Source organism: Rhinolophus ferrumequinum, chromosome 2 (genome assembly GCF_004115265.2).
Source record: "Rhinolophus ferrumequinum isolate MPI-CBG mRhiFer1 chromosome 2, mRhiFer1_v1.p, whole genome shotgun sequence".
Taxonomy (NCBI): Eukaryota; Metazoa; Chordata; class Mammalia; order Chiroptera; family Rhinolophidae; genus Rhinolophus; species Rhinolophus ferrumequinum.
In genome coordinates, this window is record NC_046285.1 from 95,883,294 (window position 1) to 95,907,298 (window position 24,005).

Sequence of the window (24,005 nt, forward strand, 5' to 3'; positions counted from 1 at the left end):
GGGGAACTGGATCTTGTTTCCCCTTAAGACAGTCCTCCAGCCTGCAGCAAGGGTCTTGGGAAGATTTCCCATTTCTCCTGGCTCTGGGAAGCTAATTAGCGTCAGTGAACCCATAGGCCTCCATTGTCTGGCACAGGAACAGGAACAAATGGATTCAAATTGGGGGATGCACTGTCCCTGTCTTAAGCCACTTCTAAATGGAAGTATTATTATACCACCCTTGACTATATATATCAGAGCTATTAGGTGACGTGACCCTTGAGGTGTTTGGCTGAGGTTACTACTGTCCTTGTTTGAATTATCTTTCTGGGGATGCTCTTCGGTGCCTTCAAAGCAATGTAATCCCGTAGCAGCCAGGCACTCCTGCTGCTGCGCTTTATTTTAGACTGTGCTCCAGTGAGCAGAGAGCAGCTCCTTGCTTCTGCATTGCGTATGACCTGGGTTACTTCCTCTAGGTCAAATAGAACATCAACGGTTTTCGTAAACAAGTTTGATTATGGTAGTGAGAACGTAAAAATTATTTCTTGCCTTTATTATAATTTAAAATTAGCTTTGTTTTTTAATTATTCTTTGTGCCTACATTTTGTCTTATTCCCAGTCTCGTGTCCTGGAGTAGGTGTTGTCCACAAGGTGGGGTGGGGAGGATGGGAGATGGATGGGCAATGGAACTGCAGAGTCAGAGTCCGCTTGGAGATATGGCGGTTCTGATGATAAAGGGTTGACCTCTCGTGCCAGGGCTGGGTCAGCAGCACATTCTTGAAGAGATTGGGGGTGACTTGGATATTTGGCCAAACTTCCTCAGGTTTCCTCTGATGCTTCTGAGACTGTATCTTTTGATCCAGCCACACCTGCCTATTGCCAGTCAGTCAATTGAAGGCAACTGAAGACAGCTGCCCGTCTCTCTCAGCTCGGCTCTCCTGCATCAGGGCAGTGGACTGGGCTTCAGGTTGGGGGTGCAGCCTGGTGCCTTGGAAAGAAATACCCTGATTGGGTACCTGCCTGTTGCCTCCTGTAACCCAGGACGAGGCTCTGGTTAACTGCCAGTTAGTGGTGGTTTGTGGTAAGAGCAGAGAGCAAAACCACAAAGCATGCCACTCTGGGAGTCAATCAGAGCAGAACTAATGCTTCTCTTTTTCACTAACATGTTCTTGTGTCCAATTAAGGTTGTTCTGGTCCCCTCATTAGCACCTCGTTAAAGCACTTTCCTGTATATCATATATATAATATATATACATTATATGTATATATATATATATATATATATATACACACACACACACACACTAACATAGGAGTATTGAAAGATGAGCAGTATTTCTTAATTGGAGAATTACCAGAGAACATTTGAAGATTCTGATCTGTTTGCAAAATTTTGGTCCAGCCGACGAAGCTCTCCATGCTTCTGTTTGTACTGAAAATGAGTGAAATTGTCTTCTGCGTTCTGTCTGTCCCCAACTAGTATGATGAAAATAACTGAAGCAGTAGATATGGATTGTTTACCTATGCAAGTCTACAGGTGGTTTAATAGCAGGAAATCTGTGAGAGAAAGGCTTCTGTAGTGAAGGATCGTCTTATTTTCATATTGTAGATGATACACCTCCTGAAGACTCCATTCCTCTGGCCTTTCCAGAATTAGACCAGCAGCTACAGGTAAGGATTTTCCTACTCTTTCTTCTTTGCTTTTTAGTGTCACAAAACATACTGAACTGAGGAGTGGCCTAACTGGGAAAGTCTAGAGACAGAGCGGGGAGCTTTCACGCCATCAAGGTTTGCCTTTCTAGAGCTCCAAAGTCAGGCTGGAGACCTCATGCAACATCCTTGTCTGGTTATCTGGCTGCAGCACCAGAATATCAAGAACTTACGGTGTAAACCAGCTCTAAGTTTGAGGAGTCTGTAGCCTGGTAACAGGATTAGTCCCTGCTTTCCTTTCTGTGAATGGATCGACTGCATTGCAATCTGGGCCCATTTGGGGTTAGTGAGTTAGTAATAAACTGTACTGATACTTTTCACATGTGGCAAGACTTCAGAATACTTCTTTTCTCTACTCCACCCTCTCCCCTCCCCAATTCTCTGACAGCATTTAATAGAATATGGTTATTTTATGTTAAACCTTCTGAGTACTGTCTGGTTTGACCCATGAGAAAGACATTTCGTGTGCTTAGTTTATGGGTGATCTATGAAGGATGTCCCATTTTAATAGACCAGAATTATTTGGAAGGAGCTAATTAATGACATTTTAATTTTCTTTAGATGTTATATCGTGAGTCCAGGCAAAGGCAGCTTTAGGAAGACATTCTGCCTAAAATGCCTGGATACTGGCCTTGGGTCAGATGTTCACTTGAGTACTTCCCTTTGCAGGCACGTTTAGACAAGTCTAATAGGGACTTTGAATGCCACGCACAGAAGTTTGCCTAGTCACCATTTCCCCCCCTCTAAATATTGCTTTGGAAAGCCTTCAGGAGGGGTCTGCAACCTCCAGATCCCAATAGGCCCTGACGTTCCCAGAAGCTTTCCCCATCAGTGGGTATGCTTGGTCTCCTGAAGTCATTTGAGTTTGGGACCCCAGGTCCTGAACAGCCCCGCCAGGTGGGAAGAGCCAAGGTAGTGTCCCTTTTCGTTGGTTCCAGTTCTTGTCTCAGTCCCCCGTGCACTGAGTTGAAAACCTGGAAGCTGGTGCTCCACTGCTGGGATGACCTCTAAAAATCAACCCAGCACTACTCATATGTGACAGGACCTCTTAGCAGAGCCCTCATTCTCATCTCTGCCATAGTCCTGGGCCTTGCCACAGCCCTCCAATAGAAAGCCTACTCAACAGAGCAATATCAATTATGTAGAGATTATAGAAGATTTTCTAGGAGGTGGGAGGGTTATACTGATCACCTCATAGACTGCTCTGTCCTCTTCTAAAAGTTCTCTGTAGTTATAGCCATCTTATCTCCTTCTTCTCCTGTGCCCCATGCAGGGTCTTCAACCCAGCCAGCTGTCCTGGTTTCTGATAGCTAATCATATCCCCCCAGTATCTCTTCTTGTCACCATGGAGAACAACTCAGCTCTGTCATCACAGAGGGCTGTGTATGTGCAGTTGGTGGTGTAGTTGGGATTGTCAAATAATAATTACATATTTTTCCCCATCACAGTTTTTTGTCCCTCCATTATTTTACTGTCACCCCAAAGCTATTTTATTATCATGGAAGCTAGATGAAAATAAGGAGGAAACGTGTTTTGAAAATCAAACATTAAAAGCATATTCAGATTCTTGTTCCCCCATCAAATTGTGGACCGTTAATTCTACTTTTTTTGTATTGGCAAATAATTTTTTTCCTTTGGGAACATTAATGGTCTTCCCTGGCTCATAGATCATTCTCCACAGGATTCATAACACTCCTGGCAATTGTCCAGGTAGTATTTCTGTGAAAGCATTGCAAGATCCATTTGAATTTTATAGCTTTATTTCCACTTGACATATATTAGAAATTAAGTCTATTTAATTATTTTAATCCAGTGAGACCATTTCATCCTTATTGATCTTTAATGAGTTAGGCAGTTGAGAGCCTGCTTTCTACCTCATGGGTTTTGATCTTCCCCGACCCTTAAAATATGGTATTGCTTTTCCTCTTCCTGAGCAGAGAGAACATTCCCAGCATTACAACTCAAAGCGTTTAAGTAATTGCTTGTTTGTTGGGTGAAGGATATGACTGAGTTTGTTACAAACATTTACCATTTGGTTAGTTTTGCCGCTGTCTAGAGCTGTTGCCTGTTACCTTTATTCTACACTCAGGGCATGAGAGACAAAAAAAACAAGATGGCCGGGATTGAGAGGCGGAAAGCTAACATAGAAAACTACATCTGAAAGGAGATTCTTTTGTTTCCATGCTTAGCATAAGCATATACATTTAAGCCATTCTGCAGCAGGAAGTCTCTGTACTGAAAGCAATGAAAATGCTTTATGTACAAAAGGAACAATCCATTTCATGGAGTAGGTCATCTTTACAGTCAATCTCATGTGCTTTCATCACATAGTAATGGCTCTCGAAATTTTACCGACCATCATAATCCTCTACAGAAGAATAAAAGTTAGGTTATGAAGTGCTTTGTGGTTGTCACTATTTGCTTGAGGAAGAACTGACCCTTGATTATCTCTACTGGAGCCTTAAAAATTTGCCTGGTGAAAAGTAAATGATGCCAGGTGATTATTGCCAACCCTACTCACTGCATACTCTTCGATTTAAATCCCACCCATGCACATTGAAGACCACTAGGCAAAGGGTATTTCCCCACAAATGATCTCATTTGACACTTGCAACAATTGTATAAGCTAATTATTATGTCTCATCTCACTTTAGAGATGAGAAACATGCATGAGGTCAAATTTTGGTCTAAATAAAATTTCTACTTCAGTTTAGATCTCTGATTCTGGATCTAGGTAGCCTTCTTTCCCTTACACCTTTTGGGGAACCTATGGACTGCTTAAATTATTTAATAGGTGGAGATTTTTTTTGTTTCAGGTTTTCAAAGTTGCCATGATACGGTTGTAGAAGAACCTTGTAAAATCTGTTCTGACTTTTCGATATCCATGACACATTCTGTTGTCATTTATAAAATATCTCTTTGGTAGATACTCTATCACCAATTTGACCCCCAAGATTTTTCTGTTGCTTTGCCAAGAATGTGGACATGTTTGAGCATGTAATTCGTGGTGCTTCTATTTTCACAGAAGCCAAAAAAAGCCTTGTGCAAGAATAGCAATGACAAACATTTCTCTTGATGTCTCTATTAATGCAGAATGTTAGGCAAGAGACCTTGGGGCAAGGTAGGTGTTAAAATGAACATGTCTTGATGATGTTCATTTGTGGGCCTTATGCCTCAGCCCCGGGGCAGATGGTAGGTCGATTCTATTTTGTGTGGATTCCTTTCCTGGAAATTGGTTTCTAAATTCTCCATGACCGTTATAGGCAGTGTTTGGGTAGAGCTAGTTTAGACCATACAGCCAAAAAGAAAGGAGGCCCAGTTTTATGTCTACTTCTAAGAATGAATGAAAAACCATTATTTTTCTTTAGACCTCAGTTTCCTTCTATTTGAAAAAGAGGTAATGACGGATCTCCTTCTCATCTGAAGGATGGCATGATCCTTTAATAGGCCCAGGGTCTCAGTCAGGACCAAATTTGTCTTCAAATTTAAAAATGTTGTGATGTTTTGGAGATCATGGTTTTGACCTATAGATGATCCAAAACTAAGCTGCAATGTGGTCTTAATTATTAGCACTGGAATGAGGAGTATGTTTTTATAATCAGGTAGAGGACATGCTAATAAGTACATTGCAATAAACGTCCTTCCCTCGTGTACTCCTTTATCGAATGACGTATTTAAGGGCTAGTCATTTATAATTATATGTGTAAAATGAAATAAGAGAAGCATCTCTTTGGAGTTTTGAGTTAGGGTTAGAGATTCTGATGCCCTCTTCTTTTCACTAAGCTAAGGTACTTGGCAAGCAATATGACTTTTTACTTTTTTTTAACCAAACGGAGCAATAGTTTCAACTCCTCCTGAAGCACTCCCATCCAATCTGAGAAGACAGTGACAGGTGTCTCTGTGGCACACACTGAGCTTGCCTTCTCTCAGACAGTGTCTGGTAAGTCCAGAAACTGATGTCACTTCCACAAATAAACAATTCAGAACTTCAGTTGTGGGCTATTACATCCTGTTATCCGTGGAGTCTCTCCAGACACTTCTTTTAGGTCTTGCATCAATATATCGCTTGATATCTGGGAAAGGAAAATGGTAGGAAATGGAGGTCTTAGCATTCCAGGATTACTTGAACATCCAGCTGGAAACGCGATGAGGAAGTAGTCCCATAGGAAACACTGAAGATGTCTGCCGTTTTCTCTCTCACACATGTTGAAAGGCATTTTACAGTGCTCTGTGGCTGCTGTGACCACAGAGAAAATATAGATAGATACTTGGAGCTTTACAATGGTACCTTCAATTTTTTTTTTTTTTTTTGAGAAACCCAGTGGTCATTAGGATATACCATGTTGGAAAAGTTTCAGACATTCTTGAGTTATCGCTCCCTTTAATATTGCTAACATCGATAGAAATGACTTAAACATCCTTCGTTCCAATGTTATATAATGTATAAGATATGCCACGTATTTACTAGTGCTGACTTTGACCATCATGTAAAGACTGTAAAAAAGTCAGTTTTGAAAATATTTTTAACAGTACTTAAAATTGTAAGATAATAGAGCTTTCAAGTATTACATTTAGTCCTGACTATGTTTTCCTATTTAGTTGTAACAAATTATGCTTATTAATTTGGGGACATTAAAAGTACAACATAAATTTAAACCAGACACCTCTACTTTCCCCCCAGTAAAGGTAACAGTGAGAAATCAAGGAATAAATACAAAGTCTGCTCAGCAACTGTAGAATATTTAGCTTCCTAAATATATCTTGTGTGTGGGAAGCTGGGAGAGGAAAATTAAATTCTTACGTTTTTGAAGTGGATGGGGCCAGTAGTGTTTGAAGAAGCCAAGTAGAAAACGGAAACGCTTAAGCTGGCTTTGCCCCTTGTGGAGAGAGGCTTGGCTGGGTCCTTTCCCATGGGGCCCTTTCCAGAGGCCTGAGTCCATTTCAGGAGGAGCTTGCTATAACCTGATGGCCCTGGGCAGAGAGTGGAGATGGGATGATGTGGCTCAAGCTGGCATTCTTGGAACAGGAGCCTGTGGTTTCTCTGTTACTTCATCTTGTTAAATCGGTCCTGATGAGTGGGGTGGATACCAGAGATAGTAGCGGCTCACCCGCATTGGCATGTAATTTAAAGCTCTTGCAAGCTCTGTCCTCAGGCAGCAGCTGGAGGAGGCGGAGATGGAGGAAAGGGGGTGAAGAGGAAGTGCCCCCTCCCGGTCTCTGACCTCACTCAAACCCCAATCTGTGTCTTGGAAAAGTGTTTCAAAGTTGCCTTGAGACACTGTTAGGAGATTGTCTTACTTTAACCTTCTTAGAACTGGCTGTGTTGTGAGTAGACCAGATACCCTGGCGTTGGGTGCGTCTGTCTGAAAAGTATTCTGTGATCCCACAGAATCGAATGCTACTACAGGAAGAATGCCTTCACCTTTTCATTTTCAAATTGAGTATCTTTGGATTCCTTTTCCTTGGAATGTAATATTTTATTCTTTAAGCAAGAGTATGGGATAAACGTATCCAAAATATGGGAGGATTGTAGCGTAATTATGGAGAAAGTAACAAGGAAATTTTCTCTTCCAGATGCAAAAAGAAATTCACTATCAGCGTGAAGAGTTTTTTTATTGCTTGTCCATTCCCAGCATTGGATTGTATAATAACTCCAAAAATCTCTTGGACAAGAATAGTTAAAATTAAGCAATGAGAATTGAAATAAATATAAAAGTGTTAATTCTTACTCCAAGAAGTTAATAGATTTTGTTCATCTGGTTACCACAGGCATTGTTTTAAGTTATTTTTTTAGTTTTTAATGTGAACATGTGTTAAACAGTATCTTAAACCCATGTGTGGCCAATTAATTCATGAGTGCCAATGTTTTAAATGTCACATGACATAAGCTTACTATTAGCTCTATTTTAAATTGGAAACTTGATTCTCATGCTTGAATTTTAGGAATCTATTTCCTCAGGCAAAAACAGCAATGAACACTGTTGGTCATACATTGTCTCTTATTTCGAGGGGTTTTAAGAAGGTAAGAGAGGGTCACTATCAGTGAGGACCTTAAGATGCTACACACACACACACACACACACACACACACACAAGTACACAAACACACACTGTATCACATAGCAATCAGAGTGTTCTATATCATACAGAACAACACATTCCATCACTCTATAATTCTACTTTTTATATCAAGTATAAAGCCTAAATATCTTAGTACTCTTATTCACCAGAATTCCTGTTGAGATAAGAACATATGTGCTTAAAAAATTCTTTGGTGAGTTTCCTGGGCTGGAGTAAATGTCCAGATATGTCAAATGCCTTCTAAGGACAGTGGGTCCTGCTGACCAGAGGGCACTTTGATTTGTCCAGCAACAGTTGGGGTTAACGGTGAATGGCCCCCAGATTATAAAGGGGTGAGAAATTTTAAGTTCCTTGGGGAGAAAGGTTGGGTGCCAATGAAATGAGGCTCAGGTGGGAAATGCTGGTAGCAATGCTTAGAAGATGGGCTGGGAGCAGCAGAAAGATTTAATGATAATTTTTTTGCGTTCACTTTTTTTGTGTGTGGTGAAAAACACAGCACATAAATTTTACCATCTGAATCCTTTTTTTCCTGATAGGATGTGTTTATATTTACATAGTACATCTCAACCATCTTATTCATTTTTCAAGTGTACATTTCAGTAAATACATTCACGTTGTGCAACCGGTCTCCAGACCTCTTTCATTTTGCAAAACTGAAACTCTGTACCCATTTAAACTACTCCCCATTTCCTCCTCTCTCCAGCCCCTGGCAACAAATAAGACAATTTTACAATGTGGTGGGTTGTGCAATATAACTTCTGTCTTTGCTTTAAAAAAATCTATATTGCTCTTTAATGCTTTCATGAAAATTGGGAGAACTTGTACTGGTGCTGAGTTTATATGTCAGGTTGGGGTGAAGCAAGAGCTTGAAGTAGCTAGGGGCTGAAGTGATATCTGGCACCCTTTTACTCCCTGAAACACGAACATTAAGTATTATTCTCTTGTTCTTTTTTAATTGGCACTATTTAATTGTGGGAAACTTTGAAAATATTTGTATGTATTAGTAGTGTGATTATCCTGCTAAGAGCATCTGAGGACACTGAATATATCTTGAAATATTCCCTATCTCATTCTTTAGCAGCATGATGATGCTACCATATATGTAATAATATGTTCAAATTTTTCACAGTTCAGAAGCACTGATAAAAATGCAACCAATGAAAAAAATTCCCACTTAATAAAAAGCATTGCAGCGTGGCAAGCTAAAGGAGGGAAAGAGGCCTCTCTTCTTAAGAAAATTATCTATGTAACTTTCAGTTTTCCTTTTTAATTATAGCACAAAGGGCACTTCTCCCTTTATATGGCTGCTTTCATCTATATTCTTTACTGCACACCTTTATACAGAGTCATAGAATCTTCTGGGTCTCACATACGTAAATATGCTGAATCATGGTTCAGGTACCTACGTGTGGCAAGTTATAGATTGAATTCAGTATAGTCTATAGTGCTCATAAGGACAGGAAATACCGTATTTTGCTGTATATAATGTGCACTTTTTTGCCCAAATTTGTGAGGGAAAAATAAGGGTGTGCCTTATACATGGGTAGTATTAATTCCATATCTATATAAATGTTTTTAATTATTTTATTTATGCTTATGAGTTAAAAGTGTAACTCTAGAAACCAATAACGATATCCATATGCAAAATAATACCCTGGAATACGATAATCGGTGTTGTTGAACTTATGATGAACTTGCAACGACGACGCGGAAGAGTTCTTGCCTTCTATGATGAGTAAATATCGTAAATTTGTTACTGGTACATCAAATTTCTTGTATCTGTTCTAGTGTTTTGTAATTATTTGTGACCTAAAATTCCTTGTACCATAATATGTTAGAAAACAAATGCTAAAATTTCCTTAGAATACAGAAAACAAATACCTACATGTAAACAAATAAAAATTTGAATTAAAAAATGGAAACAAAAGATTTTTTCCCCCTGAAAGTTTGGGCCGAAAACATTTGTGCGCATTATACACCGCAAAATATGGTAGGATACCTGGCGTCTCGGGAGCCTTCTTACAGGGAGGGCATGGATGATTTAATAGCAGCTTGGCTAATGTGCCCAGAGTAAATTGCTCTCATTCTCTTTACTGTTACACCTGGTAATTTGCCAGTGTAACAGGTGAGACTCGAGGATGAGGTGATGATTCCAAGGACACACACACGTGGAGGAGCCAGGAATTCTGAATTCCTTTGTCAACAGCTGTATCTCACGGGGCGAGTTGTACTGTGACAGTACTGGGCGTTACTTTCCAATTTATTTCTGTATAGAAAGAGGTGATGGTTCCATCACGTTGAGTTTATGCTGCGAGTGTTTTCACGGGGCAATAAGGAAAGATGCTATGCAATGCAATTATTGGTGGATTTTCCATGAATTAGAACACAACAGATGTTCCGTGTGAGGTACACTGCCTCCAAATCTATTTTGAATTTTATTTCCTTTAGAAGATCTCTACTCAGGAGCCTCATGATCAATAAGAAAAGTCATCTCATCTATCAATTAGACAATAAACTTTGCAGAATTTCTATTGCATCCTGGGTGGTGTTCCTAAGTATGACACCCATTGAAATCTGTGTCATTGAGAGGAGCAAGTTTCTTGTATCTGTTCTAGTGTTTTGTGATTAATTCATTAGTTCTCAATTTACTGATACAAAATTAGTGAGACTATGACGTAGTCATACATGTCCCTTACATGTATAGACTACTACGAAGAAAGGATTAGACTGAAGAGCCTCTTTAACAATGAAATTGTATTTTTCAGATATTATATAGCATTTTCCTATAAATAATTAAAAAGGGTGGTTAAAAAACTCCTTAAATGACTATTAACTAGCATTTCTAAATGTAATGGTTTTAATAACATGTTGCTAACTAGAAATCAGAATTATGAACTCCTGAGCTAGTTGTTTAAAAAAGAATTTCTAAAAGTAGGATTTTCAACAAGTTATGGTTTAGCAAGGCTTGCCCTGCTGACCTTCAATTCCCTCATGGATGGGAGGAAAGCAAATGATTCCATGCCCTCACGTGGTACGAGCATCGTTTTGCTTGGGGTTTGGTCTTTCACATGGTCCATTAATCCGTGCAAGCATCACTTCCAGCGCACCATCATTTCTTCAGTTTGGATGCATTTCTCAGAAGACAGCCTTTCTTGTAGGGCTACTCTACAAGATGAGACTATGCCTCCAGGCTGCAGGACCAAAAAGCAAGGGGTCATTGAAACAGTCAACTGAAATATTTTCCACCGCTGCCCTCTCTAAAGCAGAGATCAAGATTTCTGGGAGAAGTGCAGAATCATGATGAGAACCTATTTTTACTCGAACGCATGGCAGGTAACTGACATGTAGTGAGTGGGTCTCTCAGCTCTGGCTCGGGCCTCAGAATGCCAGGGAGTGACACTGGAAGATGAGCACGGGGGAATATCGGTCCAGCTCTCTATTTTTAGTCAAGTAGAATGAGCCCAATTCTGTTGACTGACAATGCTATTCTCGTGCAAAAAAATCTCCCTCTAAAGAACATCAGCAAAGCAAAAATGGTTGGTAATTTATTCTGATGCAAGAAAATGGACTGATTTCTTCTTATTGTTTGTGAAGCCTCTGCCGCCTTGTCATGACTCCCTGGAATCCATGCAGGTCTTCAAACAGCACTGCCAAATAGCAGAAGAATACCATGAGGTCAAAAAGGAAATCGCTCTGCTTGAGGAAAGGAAGTAAGTACTGAGTGCTGTCCACTGTCTACTGGTCATGGAAGGGCTGGGTGGTGGTGGTGGTGGGAGAGTTGGGGGGGGGGTTCAAGTAGGGAAGGGACAGGCTGAGCATGGGGAGACAGGGAGGGAGAAGGGAGGGAGGAAAACCGACTTTCCAGGGTTCAGAGGTTACTAGGCAACTTCCATTATGTATCATGTTTGATTATAGACATGACCCAAACAGCACTGCTGTAGGTTAACTGTTTTATGAGTAGTGAGAGGAACAGCAAGAGTGCTTCCTTCCCCAAAACTTAAGGTTTAGCGAGCATTTTTAGTTCAGGAAATTAAAAATGCCAAAATATCACCTGGAGCCATACTACATTCCCTGGGAATATGCCCAGAAGACCCAGAGCACTTAGGCTGGGGCTGAATTTCAAAGAATGCTTATATGGTGGAGTTCCCACATTAAGTAAAGGAGCCACTGAGATAGCTCTTTGAAATCAGGTAAATGTATTAGTTGACTATGTATTAGTAGACCACCTGCATTGTATAGTCCAATAATCTGAGTAAGTTTTGATCGTGACAGTTTCTATTACTATTAGTATTCAGCCATCAGGAATGATACAATCTTATTAATTAAAGCACTTGAATTTTACTCACTCAGAACTTTTGGTTTCAGAATTCTTCTCCTTTTTAATTGAACTCAATTCTGCTGCTGTTTAGCCCAGTGATCCCTATTCTTTCATACTTTCAAAGCATCAGACAACTTTCTGTCACAGCACTGGTCAGTTTGTAATAACACATTTATTAGGGAAGGGAAACCTTTCATTGATGTTTCCATCTCCTGCTAAGAGGTAAGTGTCAGGTGTTGTTCGCTGTTGTTTTCCTGAAGTCCAGCACAGTCCATAGCCTGTCAGTACCGGCTAAATTTATGTTGAATGAGTGACATATAATCCACATGCATTGTCTTTAACTTTCTCCTTCTCTCCTTCCTCTTACCGGAGTGATCTATGATATATATTTATCACTGATTTTTTAAATCAAAGCAAGTGAGATCTATTTTGTTTTGAGAAATTTACGAAATTCTTGGAACTCCTTGGAGACCCCTCCAGAATGGTGGTTGGACAGAACAACATGGTGGGGGTGGTATGTGTTTTAGGGCCAGACTCCTGTACTTACTGTAAGACTTCAGTCACCACCTTCCAAGTCTTTTCTTACTTCCTCGCTCTGTGGTATTGCAAACATACAATCACACCTGGACTTTTGGTTACAGGGGATTGAAAGGTATTGATGAGATCAGAGACGCAACTTTCTCCTCATATGTCTGAGACTTTCTTTTTGGTCTAAGAGATTTCCTAAATTGATTGGAGTATGCATATTGCACATTTATACCCTCTCTGAGTCCTAAGAAAAATTTCATAAAGGAACTGAAGGAGCTTATTAATGACATGACCAGTGGTGAAGGTGAAGGAGGACTTACATAACCTCTAGTCTATAAATGTCTCTTCGTGTGTGTGTTTGTGAACTGTGGTGTCACAACAGAAAACAACTACCGATAATTATGTATTTATTTGTAAACTCTTTAGATTGAATGTCCTGGTTGACTGTTATTAGGATGGTGCAAAATAATTGGTTTAAAAGGTTTTTTTAATAAAAAAATTGCAAAAACCACCATTACTTTTGCACCTTCCTAATGTTTAAATTAACCAATGTGTGGCTCTTTATTTGGGGGGAGACAATGCAAGACTCACCCACTAAATTATGTTTTATAAGTGTATATTTTTATATTGCATTTAAAAAAATATGATAGGATGATGATGAGCGTGACTTATCTGATCTTTGATTGAAACATATTCCTGCTGCTTGTGTTTAGAGCAAAGATAACTGGCGGTACCTATCACCACAGTATTAAAATAAGAAAGGCAAAGCTGACCTCTAGAAAGAAAGTGGCTAAGCAGACCAGTGGGTATACTTTATACAACCTGCCAAACCACAAAGATGTTGGCCAAACCCCCAACTTAGCTATTCATAAGCCTTCCTAAATAATTGGCTAGGTGTGGGGCAAAGGCTAAATTCTTTTATTGTTATTTTTTTCTTTCTTTTTCATAAAGTCTTCCAGATTCTTTTTTCTCCATTCCTGCTTCTGCCATTTGGGATTGGGACTTGGTACTTCAAATCTTGGTCAATGTAATATTATAACCCATTTCCCTGCTTATGGTTTCCCATTGCTAGAACAGGACCGAGTTCTTGGCCTGGATTTCAAGACCTATCTCAATACGACTTTAGTACCGCTGTGGGATGTTCAATCTCCTCCTTAGTCTTGAACTACCCTGGACTATGCACTCGTCCTGCCCCTGCGCCCTTGCTCCCACGAAGCTCGAGGTTCAGAGTGTTCCTTCCTCCCTCTGAGCTTGCCCAGTGCTCCCCTCCCTTGAGGAAAGCTTGGCCCATAACCCCACCCCAACCATCCCGCAGTGGTCATCCCGAGCAAAGGAAAATTTACAGCAATGATTCTGTTGGCACTTTTTGTAGGGTGCTACTATCAGTAGTTACCTATTTATGAGTAAATCTGTGTACTGTATTTCTGACTGTGTATATTCATAGTTTCCTACAGGCATGGACACTCTTTAACATCTCATTGTATCCCGATCACCGAGCAGGGAGGGTTGCCTAGGGTCACATATGAGTGAGGGTGATTTAGAGCGGCTGGTTACAGGAGATAGGAACATCCTCTGTGTACATGTTTTATTTGTAACTTCTACAGTCTGTATTTAAAATATGCCGTCAATGTCAGCTCTAAAGGATTGCTGAGCTAAAATGTTAAGATGGGAAGTATGGTTATATCTTATATTTACAAATGAATGAGGTTGGTCCTCCAAGGGTATATATTGTTTTCATTAGCACTCCAAGGGTGATCATTGTTTTCATTAACACTTTACTGAAGCGGAAGTTCATTATGTAACACATATTTTCCTAAACACTTTTTGTTTTCGAGCAAAATAATTTGGATTTGATCCAAGTGATCGGCTCTTTGTTTTTTGCTCATTTGGATGAAAATTTCTTCCTCATCACTTCATAAAGTGTGGCTGATCCTATTGCCTCTGGTGACTGGCTGATGTGATCTACTAGGCACAAAGAGAGATGCTAGCTCAGGTATTTGGAAAAGAGTTTTTCTTTATTGGAGTCACGAGGGCACAGGTTAAGCTGAACTTCTCTCTCGTCTCCAGAGGGGGTCTCCCTGGATCAAGTTTGGGAGACTGCAGAGGAGCAAGGAGAAGAGTCGCTTATAACTATTATTTTAAATCATGTCAATTGAGTAGATAAAGAGATTCAAACATTTTCTAGGATTATAAACTCAGCATGGAATGAATTTAAAGAATCACTTCTGGCTTATTGACCAATAATGTAAGAAAAACTTGTTCTTACTTTCATAGGATTTCTTTTTCTTCTTATCAATTGAAAAAAAAAAGCCACTTTTATTGAAAGCTTTAAAAAACTGCCAAGGGGGTGGTGGGTTAGCTCAGCTCGTTAGAGCGTGGCGCTAATAACACCAAGGTTGCCGGTTCGATCCCCGCATGAGCCAAGTGTGAGCTGCGCCCTCCTTAAAAAAAAAAATTACCAAGAATTCTGACATCTTTACAGAACTCCTACTATCATTTTGCCTATTACTTTCTAGGCTTTTTGTATGTGAATAAATATTTTCTATAATTACAGATATGTACATGCTTTTAAAAATAAATATTATAAGCTTTTATATAATACATATAGTTTTTTGTGTATGTGGTGGAAATACATGGAAGTAAGTTACAGACACTTTACTATTTTTGAAATGTATTATCTAATTGTTTGACAGGAAGTTTTTAAAGTATACCATTAAACAACAATTAGATCTACAGCTAGATTTACAATTAGTAAAGGTTGCTTTGATCCAGATAGAGTATTTTATCTTGTTCAAAGGAGAAACCACTTGTCTGTTTCTAGTATGCGACGTTGTACTGGGTGCTGTGGCATTTAAAAGGTTGACTTGGAAGGTAAGAAAAGGTGCTAAACTCTTAGAAAAGTCTGGTTGAAAATGGTATGTAATTTAAAAAAAAATAGTTAGTGGTTTTCAGTATACTCACAGAGTTGTGCAAGCATCACCACGATTTTAGAACATTTTCATCACTCCAGAAAGAAACCTTGGACCCTTGAGTCATCACTCGCCATTCCTCCCTTCACACTGCCAGCCAGACACTGGCAACCACTAATCTGCTTTCTGTCTCTGGATGAGCCAATTCTGGTTATTTCATATAAATGGGATCAAACAACACATGGTCTTTTGTGATTGGCTTCTTTTACTTAGCATAATGTTTTCAAGGTTCATCCATGTAGCATGCGTCAGTATTCGTATCCTTTTTATTGCTGAATAATATTCCATCGTATGGATAGACCACATTTTATTTATCCATATCATCAATTGATGGACATTCGAGTTGTTTGGCCTTTTGGCTATTATGAATAATGCTGCTAGTATAAACATTCACGTACAAGTTTTTGTGTGGACATATGCCTTCAAGCTGCGTGTGTTGTGTACTTAGAAGTAGAATTGCTGGATCATATGATAAGTCAATGTGTAAGTAACTGTTTGAGAAACTGTCTCACTGTTTCTGAAGTGCCTGTACCATTTTATGTTCCCACCAGAAATGTATGCGAGTTCTGGTTTCTCTACATCTTTGCCAACATTTATAATATCTTTCAGATTATAGCCATCCTAGTGGGTATGAAATGATGTCTCATTGTGGTTTTGACTTACACTTCCCCAATGGCTAAAAATGTCAAGCCCCTTTTCATGTGCTTTTTGGCACTTCTGTGTCTTCTTGGAGAAATGCCCATCAGCTCCTCTGCCTATTTTTTTAATTGGGTTATTTGTCTTTTTTATTATTAAGTTGAAAAAAATGTTATAGAACTTTAGTGGGTTCATGCAAAAACATCAGAGAAGAGTTTTCATATGGAAATACCAGAATCAACGTCAGACATATTTTCATGTCTTTTAAAAATACATAAAATGATGAATGGGGGGAGCAATAGTCTCATTGAGAGGAACACATAAAGATGAGGAACAAGGCAGCATATGTAATTTGTAAAAGCATAGTCTGAAAATAGCCCTGTTTTAGTCACGGTATTTAATTTATTCTGAAATCCCCAGTAACAAGAGATTTTTATGTTTGGTCAGAAACGTTTATTTCTTTAGGACATTCCCAAAGACAGAGGTTTTAAACTGTGTTCTGGGGAACCTCTCAAAGATTGGGAATGGGGAGGTGTCAGGCAAGGAACTGTATAATAGCCAGGCAGAGAAATCAATTTTATCTGTTTTATTTGCTTCAGGGTATGATTTTCTTTGAAAAGGACCCCACAACTATAAAACATTGAAAACCAAATGTCACTGTTACATTCCAAGCATATTTTCTTAAATAACTACTCAGCCCCCAGAAGTGAGATTTTCAGTGTCATAAAGATACAGTAAATGGAGATATTACCTGGCTAGTGTTTGCAGAGTATGTAGCAACATGGGGGAAAAGTTCCGTCCTCTTTCCTAAGATGTCTGATATAGTAAGATGCCGTCTGGGTACGGTACAGGATTTCACTCCATTTTCCACAAGGGGAGATTGTTTCCTGAGACTAACCTGGCTAGCAAAAAGCCAGGACAAATCCTGTTTTGCAATAGGATTTCAATAAATATTTGCTGAGCAAATGAAAAAAAGGACCAAAGAATGGTCCTGGCTCCTCACTTTACTCAAGGAGGCAGAGATAGAGCCAAGGGGATTCTCTCACTTTAGGATATAGTTTTGTGTGAAATCCCAATATCCCAGACTTTTCAGGCAGTGAGATTGCACTTTCTGTGAATGTCCCCACTCATAATGGTCTGGGCCTTTTGTATCACCTAATTACATGAAGTCCAGTCTTCTAACTGAAATTTCATTCCTGGGTGTCTCTCCATCTATCTAATTCTCTCCCTGGAACCACATTAAAAGGGACAAAATATTTTCCTCTCTTCAATGTTGTGTCTTTCAGTAGGTCTCCCTTGCTAAGGGAAGAGGGCTCCAATCTCCAGGGGAACAGAGTAAGAACATTTTACCTTTGTCCTTATTGCTATTCTAGGATTAACTCTTTTGGGGTGATAGTAGAAATCCCCATTTCCTTTGGAGTAATGGTTTTTAACCAGGCCAATTTTACCTTCCCCCACCTCCAGGATGGTGGCAATGTCTGGGGGTATTTTGGGTTGTAATAACAGCGTGGGGAGAGATAATACTGGCATCTAGTGAAAAGAGGCCAAGGACGCTGTTAATTCTTCTGTCAGGCCGATGGATAGGAGCCCCCACAACACAGAGTGGTCTGGCCGGAACGATCAGTCGTGCCAAGGCTGAGGAACTCTAGAGCGCATCTCACTTTTTCCCACAAGAGTATAGTGTTGTCTTTGGCTTCCAAAAAATACGAGGTGTGACAGTTAAGTTCATGAACTTGTTGCAAGGACGTTGCTAACCCTTTTTGATATCACAAAGATTATTCATTATGAATTTGTACCAACTGGACAAACAGTTAACCAAGCTTACTATTTGGAAGTGCTGAAAAGGCTGCGTGAAAAAGTTAGACGACCTGAACTTTTCACCAACAATTCATGGCTCTTGCATCATGACAATGCACCAGCTCACACAGCACTGTCTGTGAGGGGGTTTTTAGCCAGTAAATAAATAACTGTATTGGAACATCCTCCCTACTCACCTGATCTGGCCCCCAGTGACTTCTTTCTTTACCTGAAGATAAAGGAAATACTGAAAGGAAGACATTTTGATGACATTCAGGACATCCAGGGTAATACGAAGACAGCTCTGATAGCCATTCAAGAAAAAGAGTTCCAAAATTGCTTTGAGGGGTGGACTAGGTGCTGGCATCAGTGCATAGCTTCCCAAGAGGAGTACTTCGAAGGTGACTATAGTGATATTCAGCAGTGAGGTATGTAGCACTTTTTCTAGGATGAGTTCACGATCTTAATTGTCAGACCTCGTAGAATATATGTATTCCTTATGCGTTATTCATTTGTAGGTCTTCAACACCGCAGTCTAGACTGGGCTTTGGCAAGTCCACTTCAGTAGCATTCCTTCACCTGCTTAAAATGAAGACAGAGTTTCACATGCTTTTTTTTTTTTTTTGTCGTCTTAAGGCATCTACTCCTTCTCTCCTGTGTATAAACACTTATATTAGAACATACATCTCTCAAGAACCAACAGTGCACTCTACATCACTACTTAAAATAAAACTCTCCCTATGATGAAGGTGGATTTTTATTATATTATCCAGAACTCTTTAGCTCATTGGGGCCAAACTGCCTAGGATTTTGTCTTTTCCAAATAAAAGTCTTTAGTCAATTTTGAAAGTTCCAAGAACCATGGTAGTGGTCTTTCTGGAAGCAGAGACATATATGTCCTAATGATGAAACCATGTCCTAACCTCTTACAATATAAAGAATCTCCTTTATTTTGGAATCAGTTTCCACAGAGCTTCAAAGTTCTCTTGCCCAATTCATTTGGACTTCCCTTTCCCTCATTTGTTTTAGCAAATAAGACCTTTTTCAGGCATGTGGCTTAGGATGGGGACAGCAGGTGACTTATTGGGTACCCAGGTTATGGCCTTTTCACTGGTGAGGTACCTCATGTGGAAACATATGTTACAGGTTGGTGACTTCAGAAATAAGATTCCTGCAACAGTGGTCTTCTACCCCCATACCACATTATCTAGAAGGAAATGATAGAAATGATAAACAAGAAGTCAAAGGCAGGACCACATTCTAGCTAATTATAGATATCGATTTGTTCCTAAGATCATCTATTTATAAGATTGTCTCTGTAGCTTGATGTGCCAGGTTTAATTATGAATTGTTAATGGATGAGCATAAATATGTCTATATAAATAGGTCTTAGACAGGGGACAATAGACGTTTGGACAGTATTCATTGAATACATGTATAATTGCTTATCAAATACACGAAACTAATTTAGAAACCTATCAATTAAGTCTTCTTGATTCCAGTAAGGAAGGAATTAATAATTGATTTTCTGCAGTGCAAGAAGATTAGACTAGATAATCATGACCATTTCTTTTAGTTGTAAAATCTGTGACTTATTTTCTCTACTAGTCAAAACTACTAACAGATGTCCTCAGGAGTTTTAAATGAGATCAGCTATGGACCCAGGACAGTAGCCATTGTTATACCCAGTATGGCCAACTCCCTGGTAATATTTTGAAAGCAAAACTCTATTTCTACCTGAATTATATGTGTGAAAGAGTTAATTTGAAAGGAAAAAGAAAAAAGAAAAGGAATAGAGAAGCTGATGGGTGGAAGGTTTAGAGGCTTGTTTCATTTTTTACGTATGTAAGTTTTACTAATCAATTTCTTTAACATAGTTATATAAGGGACTTTACTAATATTTAATTATCAACATTTTCTGCTTCAACTATGCTTATTGGCAAAGAGTCCTAAACATTTGCTAAAAATACTTTGACATCTGACTCTTTACCGTGTTTCCCTGAAAATAAGACCTAGCCAATCAGCTCTAATGCGTCTTTTGGAGCAAAAATTAATATAAGACCTGGTCTTATGTTATTATAATATAAGATAGGTCTCATATTAATTTTTGCTCCAAAAGATTCATTAGAGCTGATTGTCTGTCTAGGTCTTATTTTTGGGGAAACACGGTATTAGCTGTATGACATTTTCAATTAAATTTCGATTTCATCTTTAAAATATATTCTATTTGTCTCTGAGGTAACTTACTCTTCAGTTATTCATCCAGCAAGTATTTATTGGGAGCCTTTATATTGTAAACACCATAGATGCTCAAAGATCGGTTAAGAGCCCAGAGGCAATTTGTGTGTGTGCATATCAGTGTTCCAGATTATCTTCCCTTTGTCCCTGTTGTATCTCTCATGCTCCACTGCCCTAAATACTTCAGTATTTTTCTAAGACCAAGGGCACTCGCTCACTTAAGCACCGTAACATCACTGAAATGAAGAATTTTAGCATCAATACGGCACTATTCCAATTCATAGTTCATATTTAAATTGCATCAATTTCCCAATAATGTCCTTCACAGCTATTTTTCTTCCCAGTCCAGAATTGCACATTGCTTAATTGTCAATTCTCTGTAGTTTGTTTAAATATGGAACAGTTCCTAACATTTTGAAGAGTATAGGCTAGCAATTGTGTCGAATTTCTCTCCGTTTGAGGTTGGTGTGTGCATTTTGGGCAGGAATGCCACAGAAAGGGTGCTGTGTTTTGGTGCCTGGGATAGCTATTTACTAGTGACGTCAATTTCGGTCACTTAATTGACATAGTCTTCTAGGTTTCTCTGCACTGTTCCCTACAGAGAAGGAAGACATGTGACATACGCTTATATTGAGGCAAAGAAGAACTCAGATCTAGTTTAGAATTAACTGACCCATATAAGGGGAGTGGACCTGTTCTGGGTTGTCATGTTTATGAAATATAAACCTGGACTGCAAATCTCGAGCTTCTTATTGCGTGTATTTACATCAATTAATTATTTACAAATATTTACTGAGAACTGAATCTGTTTAAGGGGTTATCATTACAAGTTCTCTCCAATAACCCTAGTCACTTCCTGAGTTCTATAGTCAGGCCAGCACCAGTTGTGGATATTGTTTTGTTAATTAGAGCTGCAAGAGATATGTAAGGACTAGGGAAAGCCATGGAAAAGAATATCTGCAGGAAGGAGGTGGAATTCTCTAGTTCAAAGAACTAGTAAAGATTTGTTAAACTCAGAAATAAAAAACAACAGAAGATAACTGAATTTGGAGGACACAGATTAGGTAAGGGACAAACATAGTCCTCCTACCCATAAGACAATAGAAAGCATCTTAAATTATAAACAGTTTATTCTGTTTTATTTTCCCCCTAAACTAGTTGGAATTTTTACCATTTGTTGTCTTAAAAAGATCACCTTTGTTCACTGTCGAAGGATTTATTGAGCATTTTTTAACGTATGTGTAGTATTTTAGATGTGTCTGGTTAAAGGTGCTAGAATAAAATAAGGGATCTAAAACTCGTGACACTGGCCAAATAAAAGGAAGTCACTGGGGACAAGTAGAGATGGGTACAATTTAGAGGAGCAGAACGAAACATTCGGCTTCCGTTATGCTATCACTGTACAACTGAATTTGTTTGTGTTAAATTTTGTGCTTCTTCTTTACTGCCCCTGAACATGCAGAAAGGAGCTCATTGCCAAGCTGGATCAGGCGGAAAAGGAGAAGGTGGATGCTGCTCAGCTGGCTCGGGAGTTTGAGGCGCTGACGGAGGAGAATCGGACCTTGAAGTTGGCCCAGTCACAGTGTGTAGAGCAACTAGAAAAACTTAGAATACAGTATCAGAAGAGACAGGGCTCGTCCTAACTTTAAATTATTCAGTGGGCGCGTCAAGACGTTGGTGACTGCTGTGTGCTGGCCAAAAGATTTGTATTTTGTAGGGATAGTGAATAAAATCTTGTCACTTCTCTTTATTACCCACATGGCAAACGTCTGTAATGAGTTTAGTGCTTGCTACATCTAGATTGAGAGGAGGGATATTTTATTTTAAATAAGACAATTAAAGCAAACCTATTACCAGGATGTTTTCAGAGATCATCATTCATGTCCAAAGGTGTTTTTTTTTTTTTTTCTTATTTAGGAAGACATGATCATACTATACATCAGGTTAGAAAACGATAAAAATAGAATATTGACTGATGCCGTTAAGAATCATAAACAGAATTAAGCCGTGAAACAAACCGGTAAGATGCTCACTGCAGTTCCACATCTGTGCATTTTTAAATTTCACGTCTTTGCTATTTCAATTGCGCTCAAATCTGAACCGTCAGAAACTTCTCCTCATATATTTATGTTCACCAGAGTTAGATTTAATCCCCCGGTGATTAAGAATAAATGGTCGTATATCATAAAAGCTTTCTCATGACAGCATTAGCAGAAAGTATGTTTGTGCCAAAAACACATTTTGCCAGTGCAAACTTGCTGTTGTAATAAAAAGCAGATAAGGCCGCATTTTCTTCAAGCCATGTTACTTCCCAGTAAACATCTCTGCCTTTGCTTGTGTGTGTTCTGGGGCATGGGGAAAGTGGAAAAGAATTGTTTAGACATTACTTTGGTGAGTTTCTATGAAAACATCAGTAAAATTATAACTATGACTTTATTTGGGATTTAAGGAGATATTTTGGATCAGTAATAACTAACAGAAATGTCTGAGTAAATTCAGGATTAAAATGATTTTTCCCCTTGTTCTTCCTATTACGATATTTCCCCAAATTGATCTCTTTTGTTTTATGTCCATTTCTATTCATGTAACTTTTTTTTCATTAAACATGGATCAAAACTGTCAGTCTGTACTTTGCCCCTTTGTTAGCCTCCCTTATGCTAAAAGTTGGAATTGGCTAACCCTAGTCAGAATTTGTTCTTAGTCGTGAGACTAAGTTGTGAGACTGTGGTTTCCCATAGTATAAACAACTCACCTCTAATACTGAATGTGATGCACTAACATCTTAGGTATTTGCCCAGAAAACATAACAGAGAATAGTTTATTAAAACAATAAGATGGCCTGGGAAGGACCAGTTGTTATCAACTGGGGGAGAGTTTATGTCCAGAGGACGTTTGGCAAAGTCTAGAGACATTTTTGTTGATATTGTTGTCACAACTGGGATGAGTGGGTACTACTGACATCCGGAGGGTAGAGGCCGGGGATGCTGCTAAACATCTGGCAGTGCCCCGGGGAGCCCCCTAACAACAAAGAGTTGTCTGGCCAGTGGTGCCGAGGCTGATTTGACTCGGGCTAGGCTAATCCAGGGCAGCTTGGGCAAATGAGAAGGGCGAGCACTTCGCAGGGCCCTGGGTGTCTTGCCATGTGGTGTAGAGTCCGTGAGGTCCGCTAGCATCCTGACCCTCAGTTTCCTCATTTGTAAAGTGAAGCTTTTCCAGAGATCAAGCTTCATGTTATGCGACCTTCTTCACCCTCAAGCTGCTTTAGCGTTTGACCAAAGGTGAAAGTCCCTATTATCCTGGCAGAACTATTTTTAGTAACCCCAAGGCTTATAAACACTAATACAAAGAAAGGGTTGTTCGCTAAATTTATACAAATCTGGGGTTAATGGACTGGAAGTAATGTGTTCATTACAAACCTCTCGGTACAGGATTCGTTTTTGGTCGCTGCCCCTCTGAAGAGGATTACACACGTTTACAGAATTCAAGCAGTCGTGACTTCTTGTAGAAAATGGGGGACAGGGAAATACAGTTCCAAACTCTCCTTGTTTTACCAGAATAAAACTGATTTAACGGGGTCAAAATATTTGAACACTACTTATATTACATTCAGGAGACACTAAGTAAATAGTTTTCATATCTGTGCTAGTCTCAGCCTGAAATTTTACTGTGTGTTTCCAAAAGATATCTATTGGTGACTCAAAAGCAAGCATTCCTCTAGGTGTGTGTATTTCAAGCAGGCTTTTATTCAT

The 24,005-nt window shown here is 39.2% G+C and overlaps 1 protein-coding gene across 3 annotated transcripts in view; it reads left to right on the plus strand.

Annotated features, from left to right (window-relative positions):
* Positions 1-22,798, plus strand: part of MAP3K7CL (MAP3K7 C-terminal like) — a 36,922-nt gene extending 14,124 nt beyond the window's left edge. For 2 of the 3 annotated variants that reach the window (XM_033133481.1, XM_033133474.1), the window contains exons 3-5: positions 1,589-1,650; positions 11,365-11,480; positions 21,719-22,798. In XM_033133481.1, coding sequence (XP_032989372.1) covers positions 1,589-1,650; positions 11,365-11,480; positions 21,719-21,899 — 359 coding nt within the window. In that variant the 3' untranslated portion in view covers positions 21,900-22,798. Of the gene's footprint in view, positions 1-1,588; positions 1,651-10,892; positions 11,104-11,364; positions 11,481-21,718 lie in introns of those variants that run through there. The other variant, XM_033133488.1, reaches the window with a different exon arrangement.
* Positions 22,799-24,005: the final 1,207 nt, after the last annotated feature.